The sequence below is a fragment of the Lepisosteus oculatus genome, chromosome 27, assembly GCF_040954835.1.
Source record: "Lepisosteus oculatus isolate fLepOcu1 chromosome 27, fLepOcu1.hap2, whole genome shotgun sequence".
Classification (NCBI taxonomy): Eukaryota; Metazoa; Chordata; class Actinopteri; order Semionotiformes; family Lepisosteidae; genus Lepisosteus; species Lepisosteus oculatus.
The window spans coordinates 6,861,944-6,879,392 of record NC_090722.1 but is presented as its reverse complement, the minus strand read 5'-3'; the positions used below and the strand labels follow the sequence as shown (position 1 = coordinate 6,879,392).

General features: G+C 53.1%; 1 protein-coding gene across 6 annotated transcripts; it reads left to right on the top strand.

The window, feature by feature from the left end:
* The first annotated feature begins 76 nt into the window (after nucleotides 1-76).
* lrrc71 (leucine rich repeat containing 71) lies at nucleotides 77-17,186 on the top strand. 6 transcript variants are annotated; one of them, XM_069185482.1, is made up of 21 exons: nucleotides 77-3,103; nucleotides 3,631-4,940; nucleotides 7,381-7,490; nucleotides 7,760-8,698; nucleotides 9,777-9,874; nucleotides 10,219-10,257; nucleotides 10,363-10,497; nucleotides 10,780-10,908; nucleotides 11,004-11,079; nucleotides 11,615-11,689; nucleotides 11,783-11,851; nucleotides 12,156-12,315; nucleotides 12,699-12,782; nucleotides 12,863-12,943; nucleotides 13,895-14,002; nucleotides 14,087-14,207; nucleotides 15,015-15,094; nucleotides 15,796-15,822; nucleotides 16,035-16,143; nucleotides 16,360-16,466; nucleotides 16,738-17,186. In XM_069185482.1, the coding sequence occupies exons 5-21, from the start codon at nucleotides 9,790-9,792 to the stop codon at nucleotides 16,858-16,860; spliced, it is 1,608 nt and encodes a 535-aa protein (XP_069041583.1). In that variant the 5' UTR covers nucleotides 77-3,103; nucleotides 3,631-4,940; nucleotides 7,381-7,490; nucleotides 7,760-8,698; nucleotides 9,777-9,789; the 3' UTR covers nucleotides 16,861-17,186. The 6 variants fall into 6 exon arrangements, with proteins under 6 accessions (XP_069041583.1, XP_069041587.1, XP_069041588.1 ...); XM_069185483.1 differs by lacking the exon at nucleotides 77-3,103 and having other exon boundaries at nucleotides 3,520-3,767; nucleotides 4,790-4,940; XM_069185484.1 differs by lacking the exon at nucleotides 77-3,103 and having other exon boundaries at nucleotides 3,520-4,974.
* Nucleotides 17,187-17,449: the final 263 nt, after the last annotated feature.

Genomic DNA, 17,449 nt, shown 5'->3' with positions numbered 1-17,449 from the left:
TGTGTTGACACCAGGGGGCGCTCGACCTGCACCCCATTGGCCCAGAGCTCCCAGGACTCACAGCTGGGAGCTTCCCTAAAAACATCCCGGCCGCGGCGCCATTCCCAGGCTTGGCCCCGCGCTCCCAGGAGGCTGCTGAGCACCCGGATCGCCTCAGGAAGTGGAATTCCCTGCTGGGAACCCGGAAGTCGAGTCTTCTCCAGGATCTGGGACTTGTTCCTCGTCTCCTGGTCTTCTCCGGGGATTGGGGTGCTACTGGCAACGTTCTTCAGCGTCCAGCCTTGGGCGACCACAGACAGACTCCAGCCTGCAGTCTCCGGAGCCCCCGCCCGAAAATCACCCCAAAACCCCGCCCCCCCTCAACCTCACTGCCCTCCTTCCTTATCACCAAAGTGTAAAAGATGAACAATAATAATAACAACAGTAATAAGATTTATAAGCAATTTATAAGCGTCCATCGTCCAGGTGCGTGTTTAGTTTTGGAAAAGCAGCAGCGTTTGTGCGGAGTTCAACCCCTGTCCTGGGTGTGCACGTGCAACATCTGTTCTACCTGCCACTGCCACCAGGGGGCTCCCTTTAGGCCCCGCTCCGCTGTGCTCCCTGACTCTGGTCCCAGTCCGGCCGAGGTCGGGTCAGAGCCAGGGACTGGGGGGTTTTTATATCCAGCGCCAATGTCTGCTGGGCTGCGGGTATTTCGTGACAGGGCCATCGCCATCGTGCTGACGTCCCAGTACAGTCTGGACCTGTTCGAGACAGCAGAGCTGGTTTCCACTGTGGGCTTTTTACTGTTATAATGCGCCTTTTACCACAGGGCACAGTGTTCACTGGATTGTGTACACGAGTGGGCAGTAATAATTGGATTCTGTACACAAATATAGTGATTATTGGATTCTGTGCACAAATATAGTGATTATTGGATTCTGTGTAAGATTGCAGTGTTAAATGGATTCTGTACACAAGTGTGCAGTGATATTTGAATTCTGTACACGAGTGCAGCGATAATTGGATTCTGTACACGAGTGCAGTTTTAATTGGATTCTGTACACAAGTGCAGTAATAATTGGATTTTGTACATGAGTGCACAGTGATAATTGGATTCTATACGCAAGTGCAGTGATAATTGGATTCTGTGCACGAGTGTGCAGTGATATTTGGATTCTGTGCACGAGTGTGCAGTGATCACCGGATTCTGTGCACGAGTGTGCAGTGATCACCGGATTCTGTGCACGAGTGTGCAGTGATCACCAGATTCTGTGCACGAGTGTGCAGTGATCACCGGATTCTGTTCAGGGAGCTGAGATGTCAACATGGTGGCGATGACGTCAGCAGTGAGGTGTGGGCCGTGTGCCTGCAGCCCCTCGGTCAGCGGCAGGGCGGGGCCATGTCAGGGCCAGCACACCTTGAGCGCCGCTCTGTCCTCCGCGTGTCGAGCTGTGCCCCGCCCCCTTCCAAGCCCCCAGGGCTCTGAGCTCCGCGCACGCCGCGGGTCCTGATCGGACCAAAAACGCTTCTCCATATCACAGCTTTAGCTTTCTAGCAGAGCATTTTTAACGATTTTCTACCTAGAGACAGAAATACTCTTTGTGAACAAAAAGACAGGGCGCAGCTTCTAGATGTGTAGAGCTCAGTACAGCCCACACTGCAGATTCTCTTGACGTCACTGTAGCAGCTTCCTCTCCCGTGCCAGCTGGATTGGGAATTGTGTCGGGAATACCGGCAGCAGTGTGGACTTCCGGCAGTGTGCTGTCCGGTGTGGAAGGAACTGGGACCTCCGTGCTGCCGGATTGGACACCGGGCCGGCGAAAAAAGCACAAGAGGTGCTTCCCACACGGAGTTCTCCACGCAATCCGGAGGAACGCCGGCACAGGCGAAGACTCCAGCTCTGGCCAGTTTCACGGAGGAGCCATCCGGTTTTACTCGCACGCCTAGATTAAGGGATTAGGATCCCCCCCCCCCCCGGAATGCTTCCAGGAATAAGGGAAACTGGTTAGATGGGAAGGGGAAGACTTGAACATTCCATGCATCTTCATCAGGATGTGCCGTGATCCAAGGATTTTCTGGGGATGACTGTCCCCGTGTCTGTGTCTGTCCCAGGCGCCTCCCTCCTCCCAGCTCTCCAGTCACCCCTCTGTCGGTGTTGTGCCACCTGTGCTGTGCGTTCTCCAGCGTTCCTGCCCCTGCCTCACCTGGGACACGCGTCATCCCCGCGGGCTCGCCGGTCCGGGATCCCTCTGCGCGCCCGGGCCGCCCTGTAGACCCACTCACCTGCCCGAGCCCACACCTGTGGAGGGCAGCGTCTTCTCCATCCAGCGAGCGGCGATTCCAATAGCACTGACGGGAAGGAAAAAAGTCATTTACAGATCCCTCTCTCTTTCGTATTGTATATTTTTTGTTGTTGTAAATAGATAATTTATTGAGAAAATGTGACGATGGGGAACGCAAAAGGACATTTGTAAAGGCGGGAGATGTAAATAAAGATGACCAGGAGGAAGGACTGTTGCAGCGTGAGTTCCTGTTGAGCTGTGGAGAACGGACAGAGTGAGGAAGAGGAGAGAGAGTGAGGCAGAGAGAGGAGAGAAAGCATGAGAGAGCGAGGTCATGCAGAGGAGAGAGGAGTGTGAGGCAGATGGAGAGAAAGGATGAGGAGGAGTGAGGCAGAGGTGAAATGAGAGGAGGATGAAGGAGAGGGAGAACAGAGAGGTGAGTGAGGGCTCAGGACCTGAGAAGATGACACAGGCCACACTGGAGAGGAGCCCATGGAGCTGATTGCTGCTGGCTTGTGCTTGGAGCTGAGGTGCAGGGAGGTGCAGGGAGGCGCTGGGAGGCGCTGGGAGGCAGAGGGAGGGAGGGGCTGTGGAGGAGGAGCTGCCCAGTGACCTGGCTGGCCTCTGGCCAGACTCTGCCCCCCCCCACCCTCTCCCTCTCCCTCTCCAGCCCCTGCTGGATCAGTGTGACCGCAGTGGCCAGATGGGGCCTGATTGAAAGGGTATGGAACTCATTTCCTGACCCGTCAGCTGGACTCGGAGTCTGAAATCCCTAATCCCTTTCCTGGAATGGGGGCGCAGGGGTCGGGGCAGCAGCTGTCCAGATGGTGCAGGACAAGGTGTGTCAGCCTTTAATTTCCCTTTTCTAATCCGATTGGCCTGAGTCCGAGAGAGAGAGCACAGGTATTACGCTTCTGGACAACCTGCATGACATTCAGGAGAATTTAGAGAACATCACAACACGTAATCCACACAGCTCAGACTCCCTCAATAGGTGTATTGCTTTCTTGACCCCCCTAGTTAGAGGACACAATTCCAGTTCATACTGACAGTACAGTACATTACGGTCCCAGTCCAGTAGAACAGTCTGTTACAATAGGAGCTACAGTCCCAGTGCAGTAGGACAGTCCTGTTACAATAGGGGCTACAGTCCCAGTGCAGTAGAACAGACCTGTTACAATAGGGGCTACAGTCCCAGTGCAGTAGAACAGTCTGTTACAATAGGAGCTACAGTCCCAGTGCAGTAGGACAGTCCTGTTACAATAGGGGCTACAGTCCCAGTGCAGTAGGACAGTCCCTGTCTTGTTCCTCTTTCTCCCTCTGATCCTTCCTGTTGTATTTTTTCACTGTTCTCACTATCTCCCAGCTGCTCACCTGTCTAAGTCTCTGAGGAAACAGACATCCCTGGTTACCGTGGAGACTCATTCCAGAGGTGGGCAGACGTGGCTGAGGCCTTCCATGAGGTCAGAGAGACAAGCCCCGCCCCCCTGGGGGGGCCGCTGGGTAATTTCCCTCCCTGCCCTCCTCACAGGAGGCACAAGAGGCCGATCTGACGACATGCGGTCTCCCGCCATCGCACCGCTGCGTCTGTAGAACCTGTGTGGAGCCATGACTGCGCTCTGTCTCGTCCTGTGGGAGCATGTGATGAAAACTGTTGCTTTCGCTTGCAACTCTGGGACAGCTCTAGGCCTGGCCTCTGTGTCTCTGTCTCTGTCCTATCCAGGGACAGCTCTAGGCCTGGCCTCTGTGTCTCTGTCTCTTTCTCTGCCCTGTCCCAGGACAGCTCTAGGCCTGGCCTCTGTGTCTCTGTCTCTGTCCTATCCAGGGACAGCTCTAGGCCTGGCCTCTGTGTCTCTGTCTCTGTCCTGTCCCGGGACAGCTCTAGGCCTGACCCCTGTGTCTCTGTCTCTGTCTCTGTCCCGGGACAGCTCTAGACCTGGCCTCTGTGTCTCTGTCTCTGCCCTGTCCCGGGACAGCTCTAGGCCTGGCCTCTGTGTCTCTGTCTCTGTCCTGTCCCGGGACAGCTCTAGGCCTGACCTCTGTGTCTCTGTCTCTGTCTCTGTCCCGGGACAGCTCTAGGCCTGACCTCTGTGTCTCTGTCTCTGTCCTGTCCCGGGACAGCTCTACAGTGGGCAGTCAGTGGTTCTGCTCACGAGCTTGGAGATGAAGGGTTCTCCAGAGCATATTGCCTGTCTCTTCCCTGTCTGACACAGGACACTTCCCAGGACACTGTCAGTAAGAGTGGAGGTGTCCTGGCTGAATCCAACTCTGGACGGTATAGTTTCCCTTTAATTCAGTCGGTGCTGCTGTGTCTCTCTCCTCTGCTGACCTGTGTGCAGTGGAGCTGCTGTATGTCAGTAAAGGTGGGGCTGCACTTCAGGGAAGGATGAAGTGGGTCCCTTCCTACACGAATGCAAACCAATTGTTTGAAATTTTCCTATTAGGAGGCGTCTTTTCATTAACTTACGGTACATACCCCCTAAACGTCGACTACTCTAGATTTTACGGTACCGTTCCACCCTCAGGGCGCAGGGCGGATGTGACGTCACACTTGTGGCGCGAGATAAGAAAGCAACAGCGCGGGGACCGGGCGGCCAGCTGGGAGAAAACAAACAGCGATTGAAGAGGAGTGGTTTCACAAAGCAATGTCTTCTGATCTGGAGAAAGCAATGCAAGGTCAGCCAGTCGGGGCTGGGCTCTTGGGCGTTCGGTAATTGTTTTGTTTTGTATATCGGCGGTTCAGTAATCGGTAAAGACAACAACACGCACATTTCTTGTCTGCACGTCTCTAAGGTGGTTGCATACGTTATATCATAGGCATTGTAATAATCTCAATACAAATTAATTTCGTGTACGTAAGCTTCTGTGTAAGGTGGAGAGTTCAGCTCATTTTTTAATCTCGGACAAGTGGGTCAGTGTTGAGTCCTTGAGGGATGAGACACAGATGAAAGAGCTTCCCAGGAGCGACAGCCGTGCGACCGCTGACCTCAGTGGGTCGCCCAGGCTGGGCCCTTCGACTCGTGCAGTCCGTTCGGTTGTGAGCTAGCTATTTGAGCTCTAGATCTCATCCAGCCGTTTCTTGAAAGAAACCGGGGTATTGGCTTCTGCAGCTTGTTCCATGCTCCTGCCACCCTTTGTGTAAAGTAGTGCCGCCCCCCCCCTCCCCCCCTTCTCAATTTTAAACAAGCTGCCCTGTAGCTTACATTCTGGCTCATTCTGAAGATAATTAATAATAATTGCTTACACTTATATAGTGCTTTTCTGGACACTCCACTCAAAGCACTTTACAGGTAATGGGGATCCCCTCCACCACCACCAGTGTGCAGCCCCACCTGGATGATGCGACAGCAGCCATAGTGCGCCAGTCCTCTCCCCACACACCAGCTCTCAGTGGGGAGGAGAATTTGATGTCTGTAAAAAAGATGTCTGTTGGGTTGACTTGTACAGTGTCCTTGAGGATTTTGAGGACTTGTATCAGGTCAGCGCGTGAGGGTATGACATTGCTTTTTATTCTTGATCGTCTGCAGAGGAGACATGAACCCATGACCCCCTGTCAGGTCCAGTCCTGAACCCTCATTCCCTCTTCTGCCCCCTGTTGGTAAAGCTGATGGAAGCACCACATCACAGTGTGAATAGATCTCTAGATTAGACCCAGTCTTGTTCCCAGGATCTCATCCAGCCCATTCAGGGTGGATCCCAGCAAATCTGGTTGGCATGGTAACGGTGCAACGCCAAATCTTCAAGGCATTTCGAGGTAAGTTTAAATTATATATAAACGACACAAAATCACTAAATCTACTCCAGATCGCCCAGGTGCAGGAAAGTCCTGCTCCAGACACCCGCCACCCTTTGCGTAAAGAGGAGCCACAAAAGTCTCGGTTGGCGACCCACCCTGTCCAGTGGGTACCAGGCCTGGGAGTCGTATCGGAATCGGATTTCGTGCTGCTCCCCTTTACAGGAGATGCCCAAGCTAAATTCTGTGGAGATGGAGGCAGCTGTTGGTGTGTGTTCGTGAGCGATTTGCGCACGGCCCGGCGCAGGGGCTCCGGGGTTAGACAGGGCGCGATGGGGTGTGGAAAGACTTCTGAAATCCGAGGGGCAGGACTGGCCGCTGTGGTCTGCAGGCACGTCTGGGGCTCCAGGTGTCACCCGGTAATCTGATTTCTGGATAAATTTATCTCTAATAGGATCAGGGGATTAGAGGACACACACAGGTATGGTGTTATTATTGCTGTGGTTTCCTTGCTGTGGCGCAGGACTGACCCGGGCTGGAGGGGGAAGGGTGTCCTGGTGCCCCCTGGCTGTCAGTTCCTGCTACAGAGAGGCGCTTGAGCATTTTTTTCCTTGTTGTCTCTCCCACCCCCTATAATAATAATTACTTACACTTATAAAGCGCTATTCTGGACACTCTCCACTCAAAGCGCTTTACAGGTAATGGGGATCCCCTCCACCAGCTCCAGTGTGCAGCCCCACCTGGATGATGTGGCTGCAGCCAGAGTGCTCCAGTACTCTCCCCACACACCAGCTCTCAGAGTGATGGAGCCAGTTCAGAGAGGGGGATTATTAGGAGGCCCTGACTGGTAAAGGCCAGGGGGAGATCTGGCCAGGACACCGGGGTAACACCCCTACTCTTTTTGAGAAATGCCAGCAACAACCTTAGCTATCCCAGGAGTCTCCCCTCGAGGTACTGGCCAGGCTCACACTGCTGGGCTCCAGTGGGGCTGCCAGCTGGGAGCTGCAGGGTGATGTAGCTGCTGGCCACAGAGGCGAGGCTGGTAGCACAATTCAAAACAGAGCAGTTGGAAGCAGTAGAAGGTGCTGGAAGTCCATGCGGACCTGATGAACTGTCTGCCCCAGGAGTGTGAAGGGCGTGTTGAGGGGTTCTGATGGAATAATCAGCCCGACGGCTCGCAAGCAGGTCAGGAGGGTGTTGTGTCCTGCTGTCTGCGGGGGAGTGTCACCGGCCGGGAAGAGCCGTCCTCCTCTCTCCCGCTTGGCTTCTTCCTGTCGCTCTGGATTGCCGTCGTGTGTCTCTGGGGGGAGCCCTGCCCTTCCTCTCCAGCTCCCCGCCTCTGCCTCACCCCTCTCCCTCCCCCCCCCCCCTCCTCGTCTGCAGACTACGAGGAGGCGACGCAGGGCCTGGCTGAGGAGGTGCAGGGCCTGGCCGAGAGGCTGAAGAAGGTGTCGGAGTACCAGAGCACTCTGCTCCGAGTCAACACGCAACTGGTGAGTGTTCACTCCGGGCTCCAGCCCGACTCCCAGTGCACAGCAGTCTGATCCACTCCAGGTTTTACAGTGCTGCCAGTCAGACTCCCAGTGCACAGCAGCCTGATCCACTCCAGGTGTTACAGAGCTGTCAGTCAGACTCCCAGTACACAGCAGTCTGATCCACTCCAGGTTTTACTGTACTGCCAGTGCACAGCAGTCTGAGCTGTGTTGCTATCAGTGTTTTATTTTGTACTGCATTAATGTGACTTTGTGTTCTGGTGTTGCAGAACGCCTGGCTGTGGAACATTGAGGAGCTGTCAAAACACCGCCGCCAGTCGCACCCGCAGCCTGTACCTTGACCTTCCCACCAGCAGGGGGCACAACCCTCTCTCCCGTCTGACCCCCGCTGTACAGTACAGGGTGCGGCGCTCGCTGCAGTACTAGGTCCGCCCTGCTCGTTGTTACTTGTCTGTAAATAAATTTGCAACTGCGTGTTTTGTGTTCACGATAAAATTGTGACAGTTGTCGGACTCGTGTTCTTCTTTGCCGGAACGGACTGACTGTGAGGTGTTTGTGTGAGAATGCAACTGCACTGCTTTTCCACACATCGCCGACAGCACGACAAATTACAACATATACAGCTGAAGAAGGCTCCACAGCCGAAATGTCATCTCTTTTCTTGTCCTTTCTGTGCAGAATAAACCTTTACGTGGTCCTCTGAATTACAATATAGCGAAGTAGACAGAGGCAGGGTAGGGAGCTGTACATTGAACTTGGAAGTCTAAAAACATAACTTTCGAGTTCGGTGTTTCTGCAGTCGTGCTACGCTCTTTTAGGTAGTGTTAATACTAATTTGAATATTTTAAAATTAATACTAATTGTAACTTTGCCACTAGCGGTCGGTCCTGGAAGAATCGTACTGTGCAGCAATCGGAAAGTGAGGAGCTCGACATGAGCTGTACTGTCTGACAGATCCCGCATAATAAAGAGCACTTAAGCCCAAACCTCTTATCTTCCTAAATCAACCATACCACAACAGTACATTTGCAAATTTACGGACACGTCCCGGCCTCTGAAAGTTCCGGCCCGAGTGAGCGTCACGTGTCTTCCTCCCGCTGCTGATTGGCTGGCAGCGGGGAGGGAGGCGGGCTGAAACCTGCTTCTGGCCCGGAAGTGGATGGTTGGCATGGTAACGGTGCAACGCCAAATCTTCAAGGCATTTCGAGGTAAGTTTAAATTATATATAAACGACACAAAATCACTTAATATCTATTATTCACGGAAGTGACGATTTCATTGTATTTCTACCCTTCATACGTGATTATTAAAAGTCCCTACTGTAACGGGACTGTTCTACTATACTGGGACTGTAACTCCTATTGTAACAGGACTGTTCTACTATACTGGGACTGTAACTCCTATTGTAACAGACTGTTCTACTGCACTGGGACTGTAGCTCCTATTGTAACAGACTGTTCTACTGCACTGGGACTGTAGCTCCTATTGTAACAGGACTGTTCTACTGTACTGGGACTGTAGCTCCTATTGTAAGAGGACTGTTCTACTGCACTGGGACTGTAGCCCCTATTGTAACAGACTGTTCTACTGGACTGGGACTGTAGCTCCTATTGTAACAGGACTGTTCTACTGGACTGGGACTGTAGCTCCAACTGTAACAGGACTGTTCTACTGGACTGGGACTGTAGCTCCTATTGTAACAGACTGTTCTACTGGACTGGGACTGTAGTTCCTACTGTAACAGGACTGTTCTACTGCACTGGGACTGTAGTTTCTATTGTAACAGGACTGTTCTAATGTACTGGGACTGTTACCCCTATTGTAACAGGACTGTTCTACTGGACTGGGACTGTAGCTCCTATTGTAACAGACTGTTCTACTGGACTGGGACTGTAGCTTCTATTGTAACAGGACTGTTCTACTGGACTAGGACTGTAGCTCCTACTGTAACAGGACTGTTCTACTGCACTGGGACTGTAGCCTCTATTGTAACAGACTGTTCTACTGTACTGGGACTGTAGCTCCTATTATAACAGGACTGTTCTACTGCACTGGGACTGTAGCTCCTATTGTATCAGGACTGTTCTACTGCACTGGGACTGTAGTTTCTATTGTAACAGGACTGTTCTAATGTACTGAGACTGTTACCCCTGTTGTAACAAGACTGTTCTACTGGACTGGGACTGTAGCCACCATTGTAACAGAACATATTGTATGGAACTAATATTTATTTTGCTACTTCCCTCTTGCTAACGTACAGACATATGATCATGTGATTTCCTGTAGGGCTACAATCAGGATGGGAAAGAAGTTAGAGAAGGCTCCAAAAGAGAAGATAGACAGAGGGCATTCTGGGACAGAGGACGATTCCTCCAAGAGTACTGGTAAGATATTAGTTAGATGACATAAACAATAAAGGACTTGGTGAAATAAGTGACATTTTTGTTTTGTGCACAACGTTTAAATTATTAAACAGTTGTACTACCAGCTGCATGGCTCATTAGGGAATGGAGATTTCAAGCTTGTTCCCTTACTCTGAGCAAATCTTCCAGGCTAAGACAAGTCTAAAACAAGACTTCTAGATTTCTAGTCTTTGTTGAGTCCATGTCCTCCTACCTCTCTGAATCTGGGCTCGGAGGTGTCTCTGGTGTGAGGTTAAGGGTCTCATCTGTGGCCACTTTATCTCTGTCTCTTTATTTTTCTCTTTTTCTTGCTGCACTGCACTAAGGACTAAATATTCTGGATAAATCTGCAGTACAAAGTATAGGTAAGAGTCTTTTACTACATCTATTACATCTTCCTGTTATAATGGGGCTCCTGTACTCTCGTGTTCCTGTACGATACTCTGTGTGTCTCTGTCTCACACCCCCAGAGGACTACCAGTGCACTGGCAATCTTGAAGCCGATTTCCCAGAGCTCTGTGCTCTTGTGGGCATGAGGGAGATCCCTCCTGTAACCCTGAGACCTCGGACAGGGGTCACGCCAACCACAGACAGAAGTATTCTGGGTAAGGACAGGATCATTTAAAATGAGCACTCCTGACATCACCATCATCATCATCAGAGCTGTAGAATAACTGTACAGACACTCAGTCTAGCTCCTCTGTATCTTCACATTCACACTCCTTCATCATCATCAGAGCTGGAGAGTCACTGTAGAGACACTCAGTCCAGCTCGTCTGTATCTTCACATGAACACTCCTTCATCATCATCAGAGCTGGAGAGTAACTGTGTAGATAGAGGAAGATGGTCCTGTTCTCTCCTGCCCTCATGTTGCCCTGTGTTGTAGATAACAGCCAATCACAGCTGGATGGAGGAGGCCCGCCTCCAGCCGACCGCTTTTCCTGCTTGAAGCCCCGCCTGCAGGTGGAGCTGGAGGGCGATGACCCCCGGAGCGTCCGAGAGGTCAGGGTCAGGGGTGAGTCGGCCCTGCTCGTGGCTGGGGAGGCGTGTGTGCTCACGCTCGCTCGCTGCCGCACTCTGTAAGCTCTCCCTCTTCTCGCTGCTGCTCAGGGTGGAAGGTGGGGGAGCAGATGGCCAGAGTCTTCAGCAGGAGTCTCCCCAACCTGAGCAACCTGCAGAGCTTACAGTGAGTGTCGAGAGAGAGACAGGGGGGAGAGGAGGAGACAGAGAGAGAGGGGGAGGAGAGAGAGAGACAGGGTAGGGGGAGCTAAGAGAGAGAGACAGGGAGAGGGAGAGGGGGAGAGAGACGGGGGGAGAGGAGGAAATAGAGAGAGACAGGGTAGGGGGAGCTAAGAGAGAGAGACAGGGAGAGGGAGAGGGGGAGAGAGACGGGGGGAGAGGAGGAAATAGAGAGAGACAGGGTAGGGGGAGCTAAGAGAGAGAGACAGGGAGAGGGAGAGGGGGAGAGAGATGGGGGGAGAGGAGGAAATAGAGAGAGACAGGGTAGGGGGAGCTGAGAGAGAGAGACAGGGAGATGGGTAAGAGAGAGAGGAGGGAGGAGAGGGAGAAAGGAAGAGGGGGAGAGGGAGACGGGGAGAGATGGGGGGGCTGCAGAGATGAGGATGAGGGGAGCTGGCGAGAGGGCAGGTGTGAGGAAGAGGCAGGGAGAGGACAGGAGGTGAGAGAGAATGTGACTGTGCTGTTGGGATTCTGTGTTACAGTCTGTGGAGGGTGGGGCTCACCCAGCGAACTTTGACCTCCCTGCGCAACACGCTGTCTCTCTGCCTCAGCCTTAGGTGAGTCTCAAATTACAGTCAAGCCAAACACTCACACTAGACTCAAATTAAACTTAATTCTCAAGCTTGCCTGTCTCTATATGTCTCTCTCAGGACAGTGCTTTTAGAGGGGACTCCCATTCCTGAGCAGTGCTACCACATCCTGATTGCAGAGGACAGCATGTGGGTATCATCCCTGACCTTTCACCTTCTCCTGCCTCATTTCCCAGCCAATCAAATCCTCCACCTTATTCCTGAGCCAATCCCAGCCTTCCTCTTCCCTCCCCAGCCTATCACAGCCCCCTGCCTCCACAAGTCCCTCCCTCACCCACCATTGTCACCTCATTCCCACCCTGTTCCCCTGCCAGCCGCCATCTCCTGCACCCTGCATCCTTCCTCGGTCATACAGAGTCCCATATCCTCCTCCAAACAGTTACAGGCCCCTGCAGCCCTCCTCAGCAGATCATGTCCTCTGTCTCCTCCCCAGGCTGGCTCACCTGTCTCTGCGCAATAATCAGATAGACGAAGAAGGGGCTCGTCTGGTTGGCCAAGCCCTGTCCACACCCCGCTCAGCCAATAAGAGCCTGCTGTCCCTCAACCTGGCTTTCAACCGCATTGGAGACGCTGGAGCACAACACATTGCCCAGGTGGTACAACTGTCTATAGAAGTGCACACCTGCACAAATAACTTACCTAAATACTGTGTAAGTAAGGGCAAGCCCATATACAGGTAACAGCACACCAGTACAATAATAACAGCAACCCTTACACAGGTATCTTACACAGGTGACAGCTCACCTGTACAAGGATAACAACAACGCTTACACAGGTATCTTACACAGGTGACAGCTCACCTGTACAAGGATAACAGCACGCCCTTACACAGATATTTTACACAGGTAACAGCTCGCCTGTACACAGGTAATGGCACACCTGTACAATAGTAATGACAGACCCATACGTGGTTGACTTACCTGCACTCGCTGTGCTTCTGGGAAAGGTTTGTGCTGATTCTCTCTGCCCCTCTCAGGGCCTGCGTCTGAACCGCACGCTGCTGTGCCTCTCTCTGGCTCACAACCACATTGGAGACCCGGGAGCCTCCGGCCTGGCGCAGGTGAGTCTCCCCCTCCCTCCGCCCCTCCTCGCTCGCACCCGCCTCCCGCCTGCGCAGCTCTCACTCTCCTCCCCCTCCAGGTGCTGGGCCCCTTCGCCCTGACCCACGAGGAGACAGTGGAGTGGCGCCGGCTGATGTCTGCCCAGGAGGCCAACCAGTCGGTGAGGGAGAGGGGCGGCGGGACCGGGCAGGGCCAGGGGGGATTCGCGTAGCTGGGAGGGGAGGTGTCAGGGGGGATTCGCGTAGCTGGGAGGGGAGGGCCAGGGGGATTCGCGTAGCTGGGAGGGGAGGGCCAGGGGGATTCGCGTAGCCGGGAGGGGAGGCGTCAGGGGGGATTCGCGTAGCTGGGAGGGGAGCGCCAGGGGGATTCGCGTAGCTGGGAGGGGAGGGCCAGGGGGATTCGCGTAGCCGGGAGGGGAGGCGTCAGGGGGAATTCGCGTAGCTGGGAGGGGAGGCGTCAGGGGGGATTCGCGTAGCTGGGAGGGGAGGGGTCAGGGGGGATTCGCGTAGCTGGGAGGGGAGGGCCAGGGGGATTCGCGTAGCTGGGAGGGGAGGGCCAGGGGGATTCGCGTAGCTGGGAGGGGAGGGCCAGGGGGGATTCGCGTAGCTGGGAGGGGAGGCGTCAGGGGGGATTCGCGTAGCTGGGAGGGGAGGGCCAGGGGGATTCGCGTAGCTGGGAGGGGAGGGCCAGGGGGATTCGCGTAGCCGGGAGGGGAGGCGTCAGGGGGGATTCGCGTAGCTGGGAGGGGAGGCGTCAGTGGGGATTCGCGTAGCTGGGAGGGGAGGCGTCAGGGGGGATTCGCGTAGCTGGGAGGGGAGGCGTCAGTGGGGATTCGCGTAGCTGGGAGGGGAGGCGTCAGGGGGGATTCGCGTAGCTGGGAGGGGAGGCGTCAGGGGGGATTCGCGTAGCTGGGAGGGGAGGCGTCAGGGGGGATTCGCGTAGCTGGGAGGGGAGGTGTCAGTGGGGATTCGCGTAGCTGGGAGGGGGGGGGGGGTCATGACCTATGATCTATGACCTATCACCCTCTCTCCTCCCCAGGCCTCTCTCTCAATCTCTCTTCACCTCCTCTGTATTCCCTCTCTCTCTCTACTCTCTGCCCCAACCCCCTCAGCCCCGCCGTGCAGACTCCAAGGCAGACCGCCCACTCAGCTATCCCAGCAGCACCTCGCTGGAGCGCGGCGTCAAGACCAGCAAGAGCACCTCCAAGAGGAAGGATAAGGTACTGCAGTGGACTCGCAAGCACGAGCTCCTGCGCCGACTCACACTAACACACGCTAACACGCAGCACCGTTCCTTCCTTCAGGACCCTCCCAAAAAGGAGGACAAACCCAGCGCCCTGGCCAATCAGACCGCTGGGGGTGTGGCCACTGGGGGGCAGGGCGGGGCTACCGGGAAGAAGGAGGACACTAAAGTTGCCAAAAAAGGTAATTTCCACAAACCCAATGTAGGTCAAGTTAGTCATCCCAGTACCCAAGTGATGATCAGAAAGCTGTGTCTCCGACTGGTTCTACCCACACAGCCTGTGCTGTGGACTGAGAGTTCAGCAGCGCTTGTATTTCCTGCGAAGAGTGTTTGGGGTTCGACAGAAAGTAATGCTACTCTTTTACCGTGCTGTAATCGAGAGCATTATCAGATATGGTATTTCAGTGTGGTTTGGTAATCTATCAGTTCATTTAAAATCGCAAATTACCCGCCTCAGCCAGACAGCTTTGAAGGTCATGGGAGTGAAACAGCACCCCTCCCTGCAGACAATCTTTGAAAAATCCATAATCAAACAGGCAGGAAAAATGATATCAGATCCTTCCCACATCCTCGACTGAGTATCAACTTCTTCCTTCTGGCAAACGCTTTAGGGCTCCCAGATGTGAGTCAAACAGATACAAACAGCCCTGTGCTCCGCTGTCCATTAGAGCTGTCAGTGCAAATGTCAGGGATGAACACAGTTTGACTCTTACAACCCACTCGAGTGCGAGATGTCTTGTGATGTGCTATAAATGTGACATGTTGTTCTGTGTTACACTGTACATGTGCCATAGAGTGATGTGCGATGTTTTTCTCCTTTTTTGTAATAGAATAATGTGCAATGTTTTTCTTTTTTTTGTTTGCATTCTATTTGAATGTACAGGAGCGTTGTGTTTTCATTAAATAAAATTCCCTCAGGGGAAAATAAAAATGTTATCTTATCCCTTCCTCTGCCTCTCTTCCCCCCTTTCTCCCTCTCTGTCCTCCAGGATCTGACACCAAGGTGCCTCGGGGCCGAGGGGCAAAGTCAGGGGGCAAGGAGAAGCGCCCCCCAGTGCCGGAGCAAGAGGTAAGAACTGTAGGGTGACAGTGTGACCCAGACTGGACCAGTGATCTCTGGACTGTAGGGTTACAGTGTGACCCGGCCCAGACTGGACCAGTGATCTCTGGACTGTAGGGTTACAGTGTGACCCGGCCCAGACTGGACCAGTGATCTCTGGACTGTAGGGTTACAGTGTGACCCAGACTGGACCAGCGATCTCTGGACTGTAGGGTTACAGTGTGACCCAGACTGGACCAGTGATCTCTGGACTGTAGGGTTACAGTGTGACCCAGACTGGACCAGTGATCTCTGGACTGTAGGCTTACAGTGTGACCCAGACTGGACCAGTGATCTCTGGACTCTAGGGTTACAGTGTGACCCAGACTGGACCAGTGATCTCTGGACTGTAGGGTTACAGTGTGACCCAGACTGGACCAGTGATCTCTGGACTGTAGGGTTACAGTGTGACCCGGCCCAGACTGGACCAGCGATCTCTGGACTGTAGGGTTACAGTGTGACCCAGACTGGACCAGTGATCTCTGGACTGTAGGGTTACAGTGTGACCCAGACTGGACCAGTGATCTCTGGACTGTAGGTCTGCACTGATACGTAGGGTCTCTTCTCACTGTGTCAGTTTACAGATCGGTGAATGTATCCACACTAAATACCTGGCACTGGCTACTAAGTACTTTCCAGACTGACATACACTCTTCCTGTATCCCCTGCAGGACAAGTCCGGCTCTGCGCAGAACAAGGTAGAGGACATTATTCTGTCTTTCTGATGCTTGGTGCATGGTTTTTCAGAGGAAGCTCTTGTGAGTTCAGGCTCGTGTTGAAAGATAGGGAGACAGTGGAATGGTCCTGACCTAAATTTGAATAGCGCTCTTCCAAATATTCCAAATACTCTCCATTCATCCTCGTTTTTAACCCTTCTCCCTCTGTCTTACCACCCACCTCTGTCTCTCAGGTGGTGGAGACTCAGGAGGCTGTCTGCCCCCTGCTGGACACAGTGGAGCATCGCGAGGGCTGTGTCTTCATCCCTGGAAACCACACCCTCACCTCCCTCACCCTGTCAGGTGAGAGATGTGGTCGAGGGCAGTATGTCTGTATGGGAGGAGAAGGGGGCTTCTTAATACTGAAACGGGTCTAAGGGATGGGTGCTGCAATCCAACATTCACTCATTACTTTTTTCAAGCAGCAGCAAACTGCAGTGTACACTAACTACCTCTTCTCCTGATTCTTTCTGTCCATTTCTCCCTGGACCCCTCATTCCCTGTCCTCCTTCTCCCCAGGGAATCGGCTGACGGAGTCGTGTCTGCCGGCGTTCCTCTCTGCTCTGGCCAGTCAGGGAGAAGCAGGGAGCACAGGGGGAACTGGTCTGCTCCGGCTGTCTCTCGCGGTCAGTCTGTCTGTCTCTGTGTCTGCATGTTCATCTGATGTGAGACACGGTCTGTGGCAGTCCGTCTGTCCCTGTGTCTGCGTGTTCAGCCTGTGTGTCTGTGCCCTGAGCCCGCAGTCCCAGGCCTCTGTGTCTCGTCTGTGTCTGCGTGCGGATCTGACCTGCCATCTGTCTGTTCACAAAACCAGAGCAAAAGCTGAACACTTTGACTTCAATGTCTCAGAAAAATATCTATCTCCCTGTCTATGAACTGTTTTTCTTCATTTTACAGAGAAACCACTTCTCCCCAGACTGCGAGCCCTTCCTGAAGATACAGGAAGTGATGTCGATCAGAGATCCGCTCAACAAGAGCGTCCCCCAGCTGCCAGAGGAAGAGCAAGCCCAGCCAGTATAGCGTTTCCGGAGGGACACATTTACAGGGTGTGCAGCCCTGCCTCCTCTAACTTCACAAAGTCACGGTGTTCCCATAATAAGTCTAATAACTTCTCAGCTTGTGAGAGGCAGTACTACTTTTTATTTCTACAGAGAAGCTATTTAGAATAAGCTGTTTTCACAGTAAAAACTGTTTTATTGACTCTTTACTTGGTAAACTCAGATACAGGCTTACACTTTGTGATATTTTGCGCTGTGAAATGTGATGTAAGAAGCTGCAGGAATAGAAGGTTTAAAAGGTGCTGCCCAACAGGAATCATTGTAATTAAACTATACAATTGAAGACAGTACGGTGTGTTGGGCCTGCAGTCTGTAAATAATAATAATAATAATAATAAAAACAGTAGAATTACAGTCACAACAAAGTATACAGCAGGAAAGCAGATTTGGACACAGATACAAAACCACTGAAATAAAAGCCCTTCTAAGAAAGAAGTATACAACTGGCTCGCTACTCAGGGCAGACACACGCAACTGTTCACATCACCCCTGTCCTGGGGGTCCTGCACAGGCTTCCAGTTGGTTTTACATCTTTTCGGGTTCATGGCCAT

Coding starts and splice junctions, on each gene's coding strand:
- lrrc71 (XM_069185482.1), top strand. CDS start 9,790: ATGGGAAAGAAGTTAGAGAAGGCTCCAAAAGAGAAGATAGACAGAGGG. Junction 11,690..11,782: donor TCTCTCTGCCTCAGCCTTAG/GTGAGTCTCAAA, acceptor TGTCTCTCTCAG/GACAGTGCTTTTAGAGGGGA. Junction 12,783..12,862: donor GAGCCTCCGGCCTGGCGCAG/GTGAGTCTCCCC, acceptor CTCCCCCTCCAG/GTGCTGGGCCCCTTCGCCCT.